The sequence below is a fragment of the Nerophis ophidion genome, linkage group LG02, assembly GCF_033978795.1.
Source record: "Nerophis ophidion isolate RoL-2023_Sa linkage group LG02, RoL_Noph_v1.0, whole genome shotgun sequence".
Taxonomy (NCBI): Eukaryota; Metazoa; Chordata; class Actinopteri; order Syngnathiformes; family Syngnathidae; genus Nerophis; species Nerophis ophidion.
Window position 1 is genome coordinate 59,204,346 of NC_084612.1, and position 17,131 is coordinate 59,221,476.

General features: G+C 38.7%; 1 protein-coding gene across 1 annotated transcript in view; it reads left to right on the forward strand.

The window, feature by feature from the left end:
• plxnb1b (plexin b1b) overlaps positions 1-17,131 on the forward strand; it is a 191,409-nt gene that overhangs the window by 108,082 nt on the left and 66,196 nt on the right. Inside the window, exons 6-9 of the mRNA XM_061887355.1 lie at positions 11,787-11,907; positions 12,136-12,240; positions 13,125-13,261; positions 15,010-15,166. Of these exons, the coding sequence (XP_061743339.1) occupies positions 11,787-11,907; positions 12,136-12,240; positions 13,125-13,261; positions 15,010-15,166 (520 nt within the window). The remainder of the gene's footprint in view (positions 1-11,786; positions 11,908-12,135; positions 12,241-13,124; positions 13,262-15,009; positions 15,167-17,131) is intronic.

Below are 17,131 nucleotides of genomic sequence, written 5' to 3' on the forward strand. Positions count from 1 at the left end.
CTTTAAGAAGTGCCTAATCTTTAATAAAGTTGTTCAAGGACTACTCTATGTTTACTTCAGGTCAGTGGTGTATTGGTGTTCTACTTCTCATATGTTAATGATATTGTAGTATTAATCTGATAACGATATCAGCACAAATTATAGTACATACTTTTTTTATTTTTTAGTGTGTAATTGTATGAAAGGTTTAGCCAAGTCAAATAAGTCAAACAGAAAACAATGGTTGGTAGGCATGGGCCTACACATTTTGCTCAACTATATAATGACCTACAAATTATTGCAGATAAACCATATTATTGTCAACATTTTTTTTTAAGACCAAATTAACCACTGACATCACAAAACCCAAAACATGGACACAGATAAGACCTTCTGGAGGAAAGTTCTGTGGTCTGATGTAACAAAAATTTAGCTGTTTGGCCACAATACCCAGCAATATGTTTGGAGGAGAAAAGGTGAGGCCTTTAATCCCAGGAACACAATCCTACCGTAAAGCATGGTGGTGGTAGTATTATGCACTGGGCCTGTTTTGCTGCCAATGAAACTGGTGCTTTTAATGGGACAATGAAACAGGACGATTACCTCCAAATTCTTCAGGACAACCTAAAATTATCCACCTGGAGGTTGGGTCTTGGGCACAGTTGGGTGTTGCAACAGGACAATGACCCCAAACACACGTCAAAAGTGGTAAAGGAATGGCTAAATCAAGCTGGAATAAAGGTTTTCGAATGGCCTTCACTAAGTCCTGACTTAAACGTGTGGCCAATGCTGAAGAAAAAACAAGTCCATGTCAGAAAACCAACAAATTTAGCTGAACTGCACCAATTTGGTCAAGAGGAGTGATCAAAAATTCAAGCAGAAGCTTGTGGATGGCTACCAAAAGCGCCTTATTGCAGTGAAACTGGCCAAGGGACATGTAAGCAAATATTAACATTGCTGTATGTATACTTTTGACCCAGAAGATTTGCTCACATTTTCAGTAGACCCATAATAAATTCATAAAAAAAGCAAACTTCATGAATGTTTTTTGTGACCAACAAGTTTGTGCTCCTATCACTATCACAAAAAAATAAGAGTTGTAGAAATTATTGGAAACTCAAGACAGCCATGACATTATGTTCTTTACAAGTGTATGTAAACTTTTGACCACGACTGTATATGTGTATATGTATACATACATACACAAATAAGATATATATATATATATATATATATATATATATCTTAATTGTGTATATATATATGTGTGTGTATGTATATATATATGTTTATATATGTATATACTATGTACATATGTGTATGTATGTACAGTATATACACATATGTATCTATATATGTATATGTATCCATATGTGTGTGTATGTATATATATATATATATATGTATATATATATATACAGTATGTATATATTTATATGTATCTATATATGCGTTTGAATACGAATGTGTATATATTAGTATATATGTATGTGTATATATATATCTATATGTATATCCATATATATTTTCATATACATATATACATAGTATATACACACACACAAACACACACACACACACATATGTGTGTATGTATGTATGTATGTATGTATGTATGTATGTATATATATAACAGCAATTTATGCAGATGAACACTGAGCAAACGCTTTTGGTGGTCACTTGATACCATCAGAAGTTTATGAATTTGGAGCAAGCCTGCAGACACTTTGCTCTTTGTGTCCGTTTGTGACCAATTCTTGAGGTCCCCTGCAGTACAATAGCAGCCATTAACCCGCTACGATGACCATTACATCACTCAGGGGCTGCTAACCACCAGCCAGTCATCATTTGGAGCAGCAAACAGAGCTCCACACTCTTGTTAGCTGCGTCAAACACAGACGCTTATTCAGTATGACTGCAGCTCTGCCCTTTCTTTAACCCTTTAAAAGCTGCCCTTGTCAGGCTTGATAAAAAAAGACAGGATTTGTCTGTACAGTGTGCATGATGATGTTGGTGTGACAGTAATTACTTTAATGGTTATTGCAGATACAAAATAACAAGTGTGATTGTTATTGTAAATCTTCAAAAAAGTTCATATCTGCCTACTGACAGATTTGATTTGGAACTATACACTACTTTGTATTAGAAATATCAACAGCGGAGGATGCATGTGCATGTATGAGCCAGTCTGCCCCACAACAAGAGGATAGAAAGAAAGGAGTTACAGCATCCGACTACAATAGTGGACTCACACAAAGCTCTTTTGGGACATTATATATATATATATATATATATATATATATATATATATATATATATATATATATATAAATATATATATATATATATATATATATATAAATATGGATAATTTGCTGATGATGTCACACTTGGGAAAAAACGTCACAAATTGTGGCAAATTCCAAACAGCTGATTTGGAGAAAGAATGAAGGAAGGCAAGATTGTTTTATCTCCGCCATTCCTCTATGGTTTGATTTAAAATTCCCTGGACTATATTGGGATCCCAAATATATATAGATATGTTTGCATATTAGGGTTTCTTTAATATCCAATTACTGTATAAATGCACTTGAACTGCATTTTTATTGGTTGTGTTTTTTATGCACACAATCTCATATCTAAATCTAAACCCTTGTTCATTTTCTGTCATTGTTTCCGGGGTAAATGGATTTCTGCTAAATTGGAATTAATAATCATAAATGGAAAATTTTCAAGCTACAGCATAAAAAAAACTGTTTACGACTTTCCAAAATGAGTTAACATTATGAGAGCATGTGACCTAAAATTAGACCCACCTTTACATACCGCAAACGTGGAAGTGCGATGTATGGCAATACTTACTAGTCTGCAGTCAGCCATAAAGCCACTATACACACTGGTTCTCAAACTTTTTTCACCAAGTACCACCTCAGAAAACACTTGGCTCTCCAAGTACCACCATGATGACCAACATTCAAATACAGTAGCGTAGTAGGTCTAAATATTCATTGAAAAAGGCAGAGGTTTTATTTAGCAAGTATAATACCGAATATTATCACTTAAAATCCAATTTTTTCCCTCAACACTCAACAGTGCGCCTAATGTAAGGAATAAGTATGGTTGAGCCTACCCACCTCGAATATATTTTATTTGGTAGATATTGTAATGATAAGTCTGACTAGTAGATGGCAGTCAAACATAAGAGATACAAGTAGACTGCAATATGATAGCAGTATGAGTCAAGTAAACAACACCAACATTTTATATGTTCCATTGAAAATATAGAGCGCTAAAAAGGACTCAAAAATCTTATTAGGGTGTATGTAAAAGGTAAGACATATTATCTGCCGTTTTGTTTCGCAATATTATGCAAAAGTTCCTGCTGATCTCTATTTGGGATCTGCATAAAACCTGAAAAATTGCGCGCCTCCGCCTTTGTAGTCCGTGTGGACACAGTGGTCCATAAGCTTCTTCTTTTTCTCTATCTTGTTGTTATGGGACATTCATCCTCCACTGTTGCCATTTGTAATATAAAGTAGTGTAAAGTTCTTACTACTATCTGTCAGTAAACTCACCATGAAAGCGCTAAAACATACCGGTTTAGTGAGTTTATATTATTCACCCAAGGAACTTTAGTTATTAGAAAGATCTGTTCAGACGTTTTTTGAACGGACAAGAAGCTTCTCCGTTATTAATTGAAGTAAAGTCTGAATGTCATTAAAACCGTTAACTCCATCTTTTGACACTTCTTCCACTCCCGTCCTTGCACGCTACAACAAAGATGACGGGGAGAAGACACTGCCAAAGGTGAGCCCCGTAAATAAGACCGCCCACAAAACTGGGCATCCAAACAGACTGTCAGAAAGCGGCTTGAAGATGATCTGTAAAACATCATCCATGCAACATTTTGACCAAAGAACCACCATTACATGTTATGTAGACCACAAGGAAGTCTTTTACATTTAGAAAAAAATAATAATATTATGACTTCTTTAATGCGCCCTATAATCTGGTGCACTATATATATTAAAAAAGACAAAGAATAGACCATTCATTGGCAGTGCGCCTTATAATCCGGTGTGTCCTATGCTCCGGAAAATACGGTATGTCCCGGGTGTACACTTCCTTCCGTCTAAGTGCAGCTGGGATAGGCTCCTGAATCCCCCTCATCCTTGAAAGGGACAAGCGACAGAAAATGGATGGATGGGTAACATTACACACAGTTTGAACAGTAACACTTTGTTCGAATATTTCATTAAGTGATTTTTTTTTGGCGTACCACTAGCTACAGAATTGAATGACTACCGTAATAATAAAGACCGACATGGGAACACTAACAAAATAATTGTTTCCAGCAATAGATAAGGCTAGACCTCTATATGACCTCTGGACCTGCTTGGGGAATTGGGGGGTTCAATCACCAAAATGGTTCCCGAGCGTGGCCACCGCTGCTGCTCACTGCTCCCCTCACCTCCCCGGGGGTGGAACAAGGGGATGGGTCAAATGCAGAGGGTATTTCCACCACACCTACTGTGTGTGTAACTATCAGTGGTACTTTAACTTTATAAGTCCTGTGTAGTTTCCTAATGAAGCCTGAACCTGACGTTTCGCTACAAAAACTCCGGACGCTCATCTTCGTTTTGTGTAGCATTTACTTGTGAACTTTTAATCATTCCAAAAACGTCACACAATAACGATGTGGATAGAAATGTATAGCAAAATAAAGCGAGTGTGTAGGAAAAAGTAAGAGTAAGATCAAAATACTGAGTGGCTCCATTCCACCATACCTGGCTGCCATTACCCATAATACACTGTGTCCAAACCTTATTACCACACAGATCCTTCCGCCATAAATGCAATTAAACAGTTACATATTTTTACTGTACATAAAATAATTCACACAAATGTAATAATTACAAATAAGGTGTGCCTTATAATTACTCTAAGAATAGAAAAGAATAGAATGCCATTTATTGTCACTATACACATGTACAATGATATTAAAAGCAACTCAAGTATCAGCACGACAGTCTACAAATATGCAAAACATAGGAAGGAAAGAAAATAAAAATAGTGCAAAAAGAGGTAAGGTGCACAGTCCAGTCCTGAGAACCAATGTTCTGAATGAGTTGTTTAAATAGTATACTACCGTATTTTTTCTGACTATAAGTCGCAGTTTTTTTCATAGTTTGGCCGGGGGTGCGACATATACTCCGGAGCAATTTATGTGTGAAATTATTAACACATTACCGTAAAATATCAAATAATGTTATTTATCTCATTCGCGGAAGAGACAAAGAAAATGTCAGCAGTTGTCACACACACGTCAACCAATAAGAATTCGGCGGGGGAGGGTCATGGCAGAATTGCATTGTGGGTAATGGAATGCTAACTGCTATATGCTACTGCCGTAGCTATTAAAATGGATCATTTCATCGTTGGCGGTAGCTTATAAAAATTGGGAAGGTCTGAAAAAAAATGGCACCGAAAAGGAAATCATGTACTGCAGATTACACAATATTAAATAATATTATTTATCTCATTCGCGGAAGAGATGAAGAAAATGTCAGCAATCGTCACACACACGTCAGCAATTGTCACATACACGTCAACCAATAAGAATTCGGTGGGGGAGGGTCATGGCAGAAGTGCATTGTGGGTAATGGAATGCTAACTGCTATATGCTACTGCCGTAGCTATTAAAATGGATAATTTCGTTGGCGGTAGCTTATAAAAATTGGGAAGGGCTGAAAAAAAAATGGCACCGAAAAGGAAATCATGTACTGCAGATTACACAATATTAAATAATATTATTTATCTCATTCGCGGAATAAACGAAGAAAATGTCAACAATCGTCACACACACGTCAGCAAGTGTCACATACACGTCAACCAATAAGAATTCGGCAGGGGAGGGTCATGGCAGAAGTGCATTGTGGGTAATGGAATGCTAACTGCTATATGCTGCTGCCGTAGCTATTAAAATGGATCATTTCATCGTTGGCGGTAACTTATAAAACTGAAAAGGGCTGAACAAAAATGGCACCGAAAAGGGAATCACGTACTGCAGATTACAAGCTTTTAAAACGACAAGCGAAAGCGGCGCATACCTTTGGAGTTGGCAGAGTTGTTTAGGAGTGACAGATTGTTTGGTAAACGTATAGCATGTTGTATATGTTATAGTTATTTGAATGACTCTTACCATAATATGTTACGTTAACATACCAGGCACGTTCTCCGTTGGTTATTTATGCGTCATATAACGTACACTTATTCAGCCTGTTGTTCACTATTCTTTATTTATTTTAAATTGCCTTTCAAATGTCTATTCTTAGTGTTGGGTTTTATCAAATACATTTCCCCCAAAAATGTGACTTATATGACGTATACAGGACTGTATCAGAAAATTAGAATATTGTGATAAAGTCCTTTATTTTCTGTAATGCAACTAAAAACATGAAAATGTCATACATTCTGGATTCATTATACATCAACTGAAATATTGCAAGCCTTTTATTATTTTAATATTGCTGATTATGGCATACAGCTTAAGAAAACTCAAAAATCGTATCTCCAAAAATTTGAATATTTCCTCAGACCAAGTAAAAAAAAAAATTTATAACAGCAAAACAAAATCAAACATTTGAAAATGTCAATTAATGCACTCAGTACTTGGTTGGGAATCCTTTTGCACGGATTACTGCATCAATACGGCGTGGCATGGAGGCAATCGGCCTGTGGCATTGCTGAGGTGTTATGGATGCCCAGGATGCTTCAATAGCGGCCTTTAGCTCATTTGCATTATTGGGCCTGGTGTCTTTCAGCTTCTTCTTCACAATAACCCACAAATTCTCTATGGGGTTCAGGTCAGGGGAGTTGGCAGGCCAATTGAGGACTGTAATGCCATGGTCAGTACACCAGTTACTGCTGGTTTTGGCACTGTGAGCAGGTGCCAGATCATGCTGGAAAATTAAATCATCATCGCCATAGAGCTTATACAATATTCTAATTTTCTGAGACAGTCCTGTATATAAATGGGTTGTACTTGTATAGCGCTTTTCTACCCCTTTTTAAGGAGCCCAAAGCGCTTTGACATTATTTCCACATTCACACACACACATTCACACACTGACGGCGGGAGCTGCCATGCAAGGCGCTCACCAGGACCCATCAGGAGCAAGGGTGAAGTGTCTTGCCCAAGGACACAACGGACGTGACTAGGATGGTAGAAGGTGGGGATTGAACCTGTAACCCTCAGATTGGTGGCACAGCCACTCTACCAACTTTGCCACACTGCCCATAGGTGTGGAAAGAGAGCAAAAGGGCCGAAAGAAGTCGAGAGAAACTATCAAATGTTTTGAAATCATAAAAAGTGAAATGAAATTGTGGTTAAATGTTTGGGTTGTACAATATACTGGTACCAATAAAATATTGCTGTACTAATAAGGGGGGGGGGGGGGGGGGGGTTGCCCACATATGCGTTCCTCTCCAAGGTTTCTCATAGTCATCATTGTCACTGTCACCGACGTCCCACGTGTGAGTATTCCTTGCCCTTATGTGGGCTCTACCGAGGATGTCGTTGTGGTTTTGTGTTGTGGTTTGTGCAGCCCTTTGAGACACTAGTGATTTATTTAGGGCTATATAAATAAACATTGATTGATTGATTGATTGATAGGTTATCGTGCCGTGATTTTACCAGTCCGGCCCACTACCAAGTATATTTTACTCCATTTGGCCCCTGATCTAAAACAAGTTTGACACCCCTGCCATAAATAAACCTCAGCTCGAACAAAAATATCCATTCAAAATGAGGTAAAAAAAAAGTTTTAAAGGCCTACTGAAACCACTACCACCCACTACTACCCACAACGCAGTTTATATATCAATGATGAAATATTAACATTGCAACACATGCCAATACGGCCTTTTTAGTTTACTAAATTGCAATTTAAAATTTCATAATAGGCAACACTAAATGGTCCCTAGTGTGTGAATGTGAGTGTGAATGTTGTCCGTCCATCTGTGTTGGCCCTGCGATGAGGTGGCGACTTGTCCAGGGTGTACCCCGCCTTCCGCCTGATTGTAGCTGAAATAGGCGCCAGCGCCCCCCGCGACCCCGAAAGGGAATAAGCGGTAGAAGATGGATGGATGGATGGATGGATATGCGACATATATGTTTTTTTCCTTCTTTATTATGCATTTTCGGCCCTTGCGGCGTATACTCCGGAGCGACTTATAACCGGAAAAATATGGTATATACATATATACAGAAGCATTCAGACTGTGGGGGGAAAGTAAAAAATTCCAGCAGTGAGGTGCTAAACTATAAAATCAGTGCCTATGAGAGTTCACCGTGGTTACGGCTTTAGGGAAAAAACTCCGTGCAATGTATGCATTTTCGTGTTATTCCAATGAAGTCAATAGTCCCATTTTGGCTGAATAAACATAAAGCACCTTCCATAGAATGTACGTGTAAATGGACTTAAATAGCATTTAGGCTCCGACATCCTGTTTTATTTGGGACATGTTTTTTTAGTGCTTTTTGTCTCTGAGGGTGGGTGCAGTTGGAGTAATGAGGTGTGAAGTGGTATGAACAATTATTCTACCATGGATGTTCTGCTTTAGAGGAGATCAAAGAGTGTTGGACTACAAAACTGACTCTGAATCCTTCACATACCTGAAGGGTCAGCTGTAACACGTTGGCCAATCACCCCGCCAGCTTCAAAACCTAGTATCTAACACACACGCACGCACGCACGCACGCACGCACACACACACACACACACACACATTCTTGTATTTGTTACCTTCTTGAGACCTCCGAAAAATGCCTACCTCTTTTGGACCAACCTTTCTAGATATATAAAGATTTATATTTACAACATTAATAATATAGACATACTATGCAAATATAAAAAAGGTAAGCCTTTTAGTAATTTTTTATTTATTTATTTTGTTTGTAATTGTTTTTTAATTTTCATTATTTACTTCAGGTTACTACAATATGTCTCTATATACATATTTATTTATTTATTTATTTATTTGTATTCATTTTTCAAAGGGGGCACATTTTAATTTCTTACATACACTTGTTATTTCATATGTTAGCCAGAGGGGGAGCACTTTTAAAACCGACACACTGTCAATTTGAGAAATCCCTTTTTGTGACCACCCTAATTTTGGTAGATTTCACCACCAGGGGTGCAAAATGAGATCTCTATTCTTTTGTTTTTTGTAATGTGCTTAATTAAGGCCGATGACAAAGGAGTCACGGACCACAGATGGCCCCTGTGCCGCACTTTGGGCAACCTAGCTGTAGAAGCAAACTGTTAATGGCCACTATAGTGCATTTGTTCATCCTATGGTCACATATGGGACAGGGTTGTCTTACGTCTGCACCGAAAGTGGTAAAATCAGCTGTTCACCTGGCGGGTTTTTTCAGTGATGAATAGGGAAGTCCTTCTTTAGTTACCGTCTTGTTTTATCATATATTGTTTCCTTTGCGCCTGTCAATGTTTACTTTTGTATGCACATTAAATCAACAATAAAAATCCTGACTTCGGAGCAATGTTCACGACTCTAGTATTTGGCTTTCTATTAGATGCAATGGTTTTCTGTATTGGGACCATGATTTTGGTCCTAACTTGTTCACACCTCCTCATATGGAAAGTACTTTTCCTTGTTGATGTCTCAAGAAGTGTGGAAATACAAGAACACACACATACACACACACACACACACACACACACACACACACAGATGTTGGAGCCTCAGCCAAGAGTTGATACGTCCACTCTTCCGCTGACCTGCGCTGGATGTTGCCATTAGGAAGATTAAAGTGTTTGTTGCACAGAACGACCCCCACACTCAAATGTCTAATGACATATTAGTTGGAATGAAGCTGATGTGCACGTGCGTGTAAACAACTTTTCCAGGGCTAAAGTGTGCCAGTTGGTCAGGCTACTCCTGCTTTGACCCAAATAATAGCAGATTGGAAGCCCCAAACAACACACCACTACATTGTACTATCCGTTTGTTGCCACAAGGGGTGCACTTGTACAAGATTGTTCTCTTCTGTACGATTTCACACATTAAAAGTGAGGAACAAGAAGCATTCATGGCCTTACACGCCTAATACAAAACCCCAAAACCGGTGAAGTTGTCACGTTGTGTAAATGTTAAATAAAAACAGAATACAATGATTTGCAAATGCTTTTCAGCTTATATTCAATTGAATAACTGCAAAGACGAGATACTTAACATTTCAACTGGAAAACGTTATTTTTTGCAATTATTAGCTTATTTGGAATTTGATGCCTGCAACATGTTTCAAAAAAGCTGGCAAAAGTGCCACAAAAGACTGAGAAAATTGAGGAATGCCCATCAAACACTTATTTGGAACATCCCACAGGTCAACAGACTAATTGGGAACAGGTGGGTGCCATGATTGAGTATAAAAGCAGCTTCCATGAAATGCTCAGTCATCCACAAACATGGATGGGGCGAGGGTCACCACTTTTTCAACAAATGCGTGAACAAACAGTTTAACAACAACATTTCTCAACAAGCTATTGCAAGGAATTTAGGGATTTCACCATCTACGGTCCGTAATATCATCAAAAGGTTCAGAGAATCTGGAGAAATTACTGCACGTAAGCGATGATATTACGGACCTTCGATCCGTCAGGCGGTGCTGCATCAAAAAGCGACATCAGTGTGTAAAGGATATCACTACATGGCCTCAGGAACACTTCAGAAAACCACTGTCAGTAACTACAGTGGGTCACTACATCTGTAAGTGCAAGTTAAAACTCTACTATGCAAAGCCAAAGCCATTTATCAACAACACTCAGAAACGCCGTCGGCTTGCTGGGCCCGAGCTCACCTAAGATGGACAGAGGCAAAGTGGAAAAGTGTTCTGTGGTCTGACGAGTCCAACATTTCAAATAGTTTTTGAAACTGTGGACGTAGTGTCCTCCCAGAACAAAGAGGAAATGAACCATCCTGGATTGTTATAGGCGCAAAGTTTAAATGCCAGCATCTGTGATGGCATGGGTAATTTACTAATCTGTGAAGGCACCATTAATGCTGAAAGGTTCATACAGGTTGTGGAGCAACATATGTTGCCATCCAAGCAATGTTGTCATGGACGCCCCTGCTTATTTCAGCAAGACAATTCCAAACCATGTGTTACAACAGCGTGGCTTCATAGTAAAAGAGTGCAGGTACTAGACTGGCCTGCCTGTAGTCCAAACCTGTCTCCCATTGAAATGTGTGGTGCATTATGAAGTGTAAAATCCCACAACGGAGACCCCGGACTGTTGGAACAACTTAAGCTGTACATCAAGCAAGAATGAATAGAATTCCACCTGGAAAGCTCCAAAAATTGGTCTCTTCAGTTCCCAAACGTCTACTGAGTGTTGTTAAAAGGAAAGGCCATGTAACACAGTGGTAAAAATGCCCCCGTGACAACTTTTTGCAATGTGTTGCTGCCATTAAATTCTAAGTTAATGATTATTTGCACAAAAAAAAAATGAAGTTTCTCAGTTGGAACATTAAATATCTTGTCTTTGCAGTCTATTCAATTGAATATAAGTTGAAAAGGATTTGCAAATCATTGTATTCTGTTTTTATTTACCATTTACACAACCTACCAACTTCACTGGTTTTGGGTTTTGTATATTATATGTAATCTAATATTGTACATTGTTTGTTGTTATATGTTGTATGTTATATTGAGATATTTTTTATGTAATTGATGTTTATAGTCTAAACATAAAATCATTTGTCTATTTGTATTGTCTCAGGTGTTCCTGGGACCAAACGGCGAGGTGGAGGAATACTCTGTAACGTCCATCCAACACAACGCCGCCATTAGTTCCGACCTTGTCCTGGATGGAGAGGAAGAGCATCTCTTCATTATGACCCCACCAACTCTTGGTAAACACTCCAAATAAATTCCCCTCGCAGGAATAAACCTCTAGAGAGCCTGTTCCTGGCTGGAATGCTTTTGTTTCTCCTACAAAACCCTTCCATGCATTGTGAGGATTATACTCATGAACATATTTTCATTTGCTACTGTCCTGCTGAGAAAAGTGGGTCATGCCTTGTTTGAGCTTATTGGGGATGCTTTGCACGACTGAACATTGTTGTTTTGGTCGCAGCTACAGAAGAGACCTGTGGCCGAATGCCAGCAGCACACAGACTGTCACTCCTGCTTGCAAGCACACGACCCCTACTGTGGCTGGTGTGTTCTCCAGGAAGGTGAGATGCTCACACGCACACTCTTATCCAGGTCTTAAAGCAAGCACTGTTTAAAAACCCACAAAACATACACAAACACATACAGTAATGCGATAGTGTGTGTGTGTGTGTGTGTGTGTGTGTGTGCGTGCGTGCGTGTGTGTGTACAGTATGTGTTGTATTTCTATCCTTCTTGAGACATCAACAAAAGAAAAGTACCGTCCATATGAGGACCGTGTGAACAAGTTAGGACATAAATCATGGTCCCAATACGGAAAACCGTTGCATCTAATAGATAATATCTCATTTGGACCCCTGGTGGTGAAATCTATCAAAATTCAGGTGGTGCCCAAAAAATTGACTGTTAACATATGAAATAACAAGTGTGTGTAAAAAAAAAATAAGTGCTCCCCCCTCTGGTCAACATATGAAATAACAAGTGTGTGTATAAATAAATATTTTTACATATAGAAGTAATCATCAACTTAAAGTGCCCTCTTTGGGGATTGTAATAGAGATCCATCTGGATTCATGAACTTAATTCTAAACATTTCTTCACAAAAAAAAGAAATCTTTAACATCAATATTTATGGAACATGTCCACAAAAAGTCTGGCTGTCAACACTGAATATTGCATTGTTGTATTTCTTTTCACAGTTTTTGACTTGCATTCATATTTTGTCGAAGTATTATTCAATAAATATATTTGTAAAGGATGTTTTAATTGTTGCTATTTATAGAATATTTTTTAAAATCTCACGTACCCCTTGGCATACCTTCAAACACCCACATGGGTACACATACTCCCATTTGAGAACTACTGAATGAAGAAACAAATTTGATGTATATTGAATGACGCTTACCACTTTGAAGAAGAACAAATGAGATGTTTCCCACGTACTGTAGATGTCTTCAGGAGTCAGAGTGTCACCGTGGCAACCAGCCCGGTCAGTGGCTTTGGAGCTTTGACATGGAACAACAATGTCTGGCTGTCCAAGAACTCAGCCCCTCAAACATCAGCAGGCAGGAGAGCAGGACGGTAAGACACATCAGTTTGACTTACTTTTTAGAGTGGCCTATAGTGTATTATAAAAAAAAGTCATAAATATTGTACTGGCTTGGTCAGATAGCTTAGCATAGTTAAGCATATTGAAAGTATAAAATGGTTCAAAGTTGTACATGACACACGTATAATGTTTATATCCTTTATTTTATAAGAATTAAATCCTTGCTGGACAGAAATTGGATGGAGGATATTATTTTTGTGTCATTTTAACAGTTGTTAGCTAGCATGCTAGCTAGCATGCTTGGTAGTTTGTGAGTTAGCAAGCAATTAATTTCATGCTCATATGACAATCAGTCTCATCTTCCAATCATCCATCCATCTTCTTCCGCTTATCGAGGTCGGGTCGCGGGGGGCAGCAGCCTAAGCAGGAAGCCCAGACTTCCCTTTCCCCAGCCACTTCGTCTAGCTCTTCCCGGGGGATCCCAGGCGTTCCCAGCCAGCCGGGAGACATAGTCTTCCAACGTGTCCTGGGTCTTCCCCGTGGCCTCCTACCGTCTCATCTTATTATTTTTATTTTTGAAATGTTTTACTTAGACTTAGACTTTGACAAACTTTATTGATCCACAAGGGAAATTGTTCCACACTGTAGCTCAGTTCCAAAGGAAAAGAAGGATAATGCACGCAAGGCCACAAAAAGAGGGCGAAAACAAAAGGTATAGAGTAGACTAAAATGTACCATAGTAGCAATATAAAATTTAACATTTATGTAATATTTACATATTATATACTTAGTATATAATATATACTGATATATTATATTAAAAATTAAAGTTAAAGTACCAATGATAGTCACACACACACACACACTAGGTGTGGTGAAAATACCCTCTGCATTTGACCCGTCCCCATGTTCACCCCCTGGGAGGTGAGGGGAGCAGTAAGCAGAGCGGTGGTCGAGCTCGGGAATTATTTTGGTGATTTAACCCCCAATTCCAACCCTTGATGCTGAGTGCCAAGCAGGAGGCAACGGGTCCTATTTTTCTAGTCTTTGGTATGACTCGGACGGATTTTGAACTCACGACCTTTCGGTCCAACCAGACCGAAGGCCACTGAGCAGGTCTAATTAATAAATTATTTAATATTTGTGTTGGCCCTGCGACCCTGCGATGAGGTGGCGACTTGTCCAGGGTGTACTCCGCCTTCCGCACGATTGTAGCTGGGATAAGCTCCAGCGTCCCACGCAACCCCGAAGGGAATGAGCGGTAGAAAATGGATATACAATATATAACAAATCCCGATTACCATGTACAATATTGCAGTATTTGTTCCTGGGTAACAAAACTAACCATACCAAATCCCATCCTCCACACGACACCTCCGCTCCGGACAGACTAACCTCCTCCAACCTCTGAGGACAAAGCTACGAACAATGGAAGACCGGGCTTTCTGCTCCGCCGCTCCCAATCCGTGGTACGCTCTCCCTGACCACCTGAGGGCACCACAGACTGTGTGGATGCTTTTAAAAAAGGCTTAAAAACCCTTCTTTAAAAAAAATCTTATTTTAGATATATATTAGTAGTAGTATTAACTCGGTTTTTGACATTTGTTGGGCACAATATTTGTGGATAACCAGGAAGGACAGTGCAGGAAAACATGAGACATATTTTTTGCAATATTTCTTTTCAAAAGCTGAAACTTAGATTGGAAAACCAAGGCGTACAAACATCGAGGTATGGTGCACTTTCAAAGGTGAAAAGACTGCTAACCTGATCTCTCCGCAGGTGTTTTTGTCAGTTCCCGAACTTCCAGCTTTAGAAAAGGGCGAGTCCTACTCCTGTGTCTTCCATGGTGTCCGTAGTCCTGCCACGGTCACTGGAAGTGGCGTCACCTGCTTGTCTCCACACACTAGTCAAGTCCCTATGGTGCCTCCAGGACAAGGTGAGCTTTTTTTCCCCTCTGTTTGTAAACTCAATGGTAAAAAAAAATCACTCATGCTGACAGTGTAGCAGTCCTTAAGGGAGAATAGAATATGTCGATACTATAAATATCATTATGTTAATATCATTGTGTGAATGCACACATTTGGTTTTCTGCATCAAAATTCACCTATTTATTCAACTTCTTCAACTTCTTCTCCAGAACTTGGCGCGCTTTCCCTTCCACATGTTTCACCCGATTCAGACCGTTCCAACTTCAAACTGTTAAAGCCTTTTCGGGAATCGCAAACTTTCCCTCGGCAAATTCCAAAAACTCCCAGATTTCCCAGAATTTCAGGTTTTCTGGGACATTTCCCCTATTCAAAATGGATTGGCCTTTTTTGAAACGTCCACCATTTCCACAATTTTCAACCGAATCAAACCATTCACCTTCAACACATTCCACCATCCTGGAAATTCCAAGTACCCTTGTTCCAAGTTCAAAAAATTCCAGGATTTTCTTGAATTCCAAAGCCCTATTTCAACCCTTTTTTCTGTTGACTACTCCTGCCACATTTTTCAACCCACTTCAACAGTTCCACCGTCAAAACATTCCTCTGAATTAGGACAAAAAACAAAGATGTTTTTTGAACTGGAAAAATTCCCCGTTTTCCCAAATTTCCAGGAATTCCGTAATACCATTTCCCAATTCAACATGTTACTACTTCAACATTTCTCGACCAATTTGAAAATTTCAACACCAACCATTTCATCTCATTCAGACTATTCAGGGTTGTTTTGTTTTTTTACCATTTTCAAAAATGTTTCTGCTTTTACCAAAATTCCCCAAAAATTTTGAAATTCCCATTTAAACAAATGGGACATTCTTAAAATTTTCACAATCCCCAAATGTTTCATTTGATTCAAACATTTCCAACTCCAAAAAATGCAGCCTGTTCAAAATTGTGTGCTCTCCTTCAACAGTTTAAAAAAATTCCCGGATTTCCAAGAATTCCCAGTTTTCAGTGACACTTTTTCCCCATTCAAAAGGAATTGTCCATTTTTATACTTCCACAATTCGCACATTTTTCAACCTATTCAAACCATTCCAACATCAACACATTCCACTTATCCAACTAACACTTTCCCAAGTTCCAAACCAAATTCCGTTTTTCCCGGAAATTCTAACTCTTCAACATTCAAATCATTCCAACATTTAAACTATTCTTACATTCATACTGCAGCCTGTCAGCATTTCAGTACAACTTCAGCATTAGAGCATTCACATGCCATTCCTTCAGGAATTGCCTCATCTAGTTTAACTTCAACTTCTTATTTTCCTCCAGATTTTGGCGCGCTTTACCTTCCACTTGTTTCACCCGATACAGTCCGTTCCAACTTCAAACTGTTCAGCCTATTCGAGAATCGCAAGCTTTCCCTTGATAAATTCCAAAAATTCCCAGGTTTCCCAGAATTTCAGGTTTTCCCATTCAAAATGAATTGGAATTTTCAAACGTCCACCTTTTCCACATTTTAAACCTATTCAAACCATTCCACCTTCAACACATTTCACCATCCTGCAAATGTAAAATACCCTTTTTTCCAAGTTCAAAAAATTTCCAGACTTCCTGGTTTTCAAAGCCCTATTGTATTTCCACCCTTTTTTCTGGCGACTACTCCTCCCCCATTTTCAATGCATTTCAACCATTCAACCGTCAAAACATTCCTCTTAATCAAGCCAAAAAATTAAGTTGTTTTTTTTTTCAGAAAAAATTCCCGTTTTTCTCAAAATTTCATAATACCATTTCTCAATTAAAATTGTTACTATTTCAAATTCTCTCTACAAATTTGAAAAATTCCAACCCCAAACATTTCAAGTCATTCAAGTTTTATACCATCATCAAGAAAATTCCTGCTTTTTCTGAAATTCCCAAATTTGGGGGAAATTCAAATTGAAGTCAATGGGACATTCTTCAAACGTCCACAA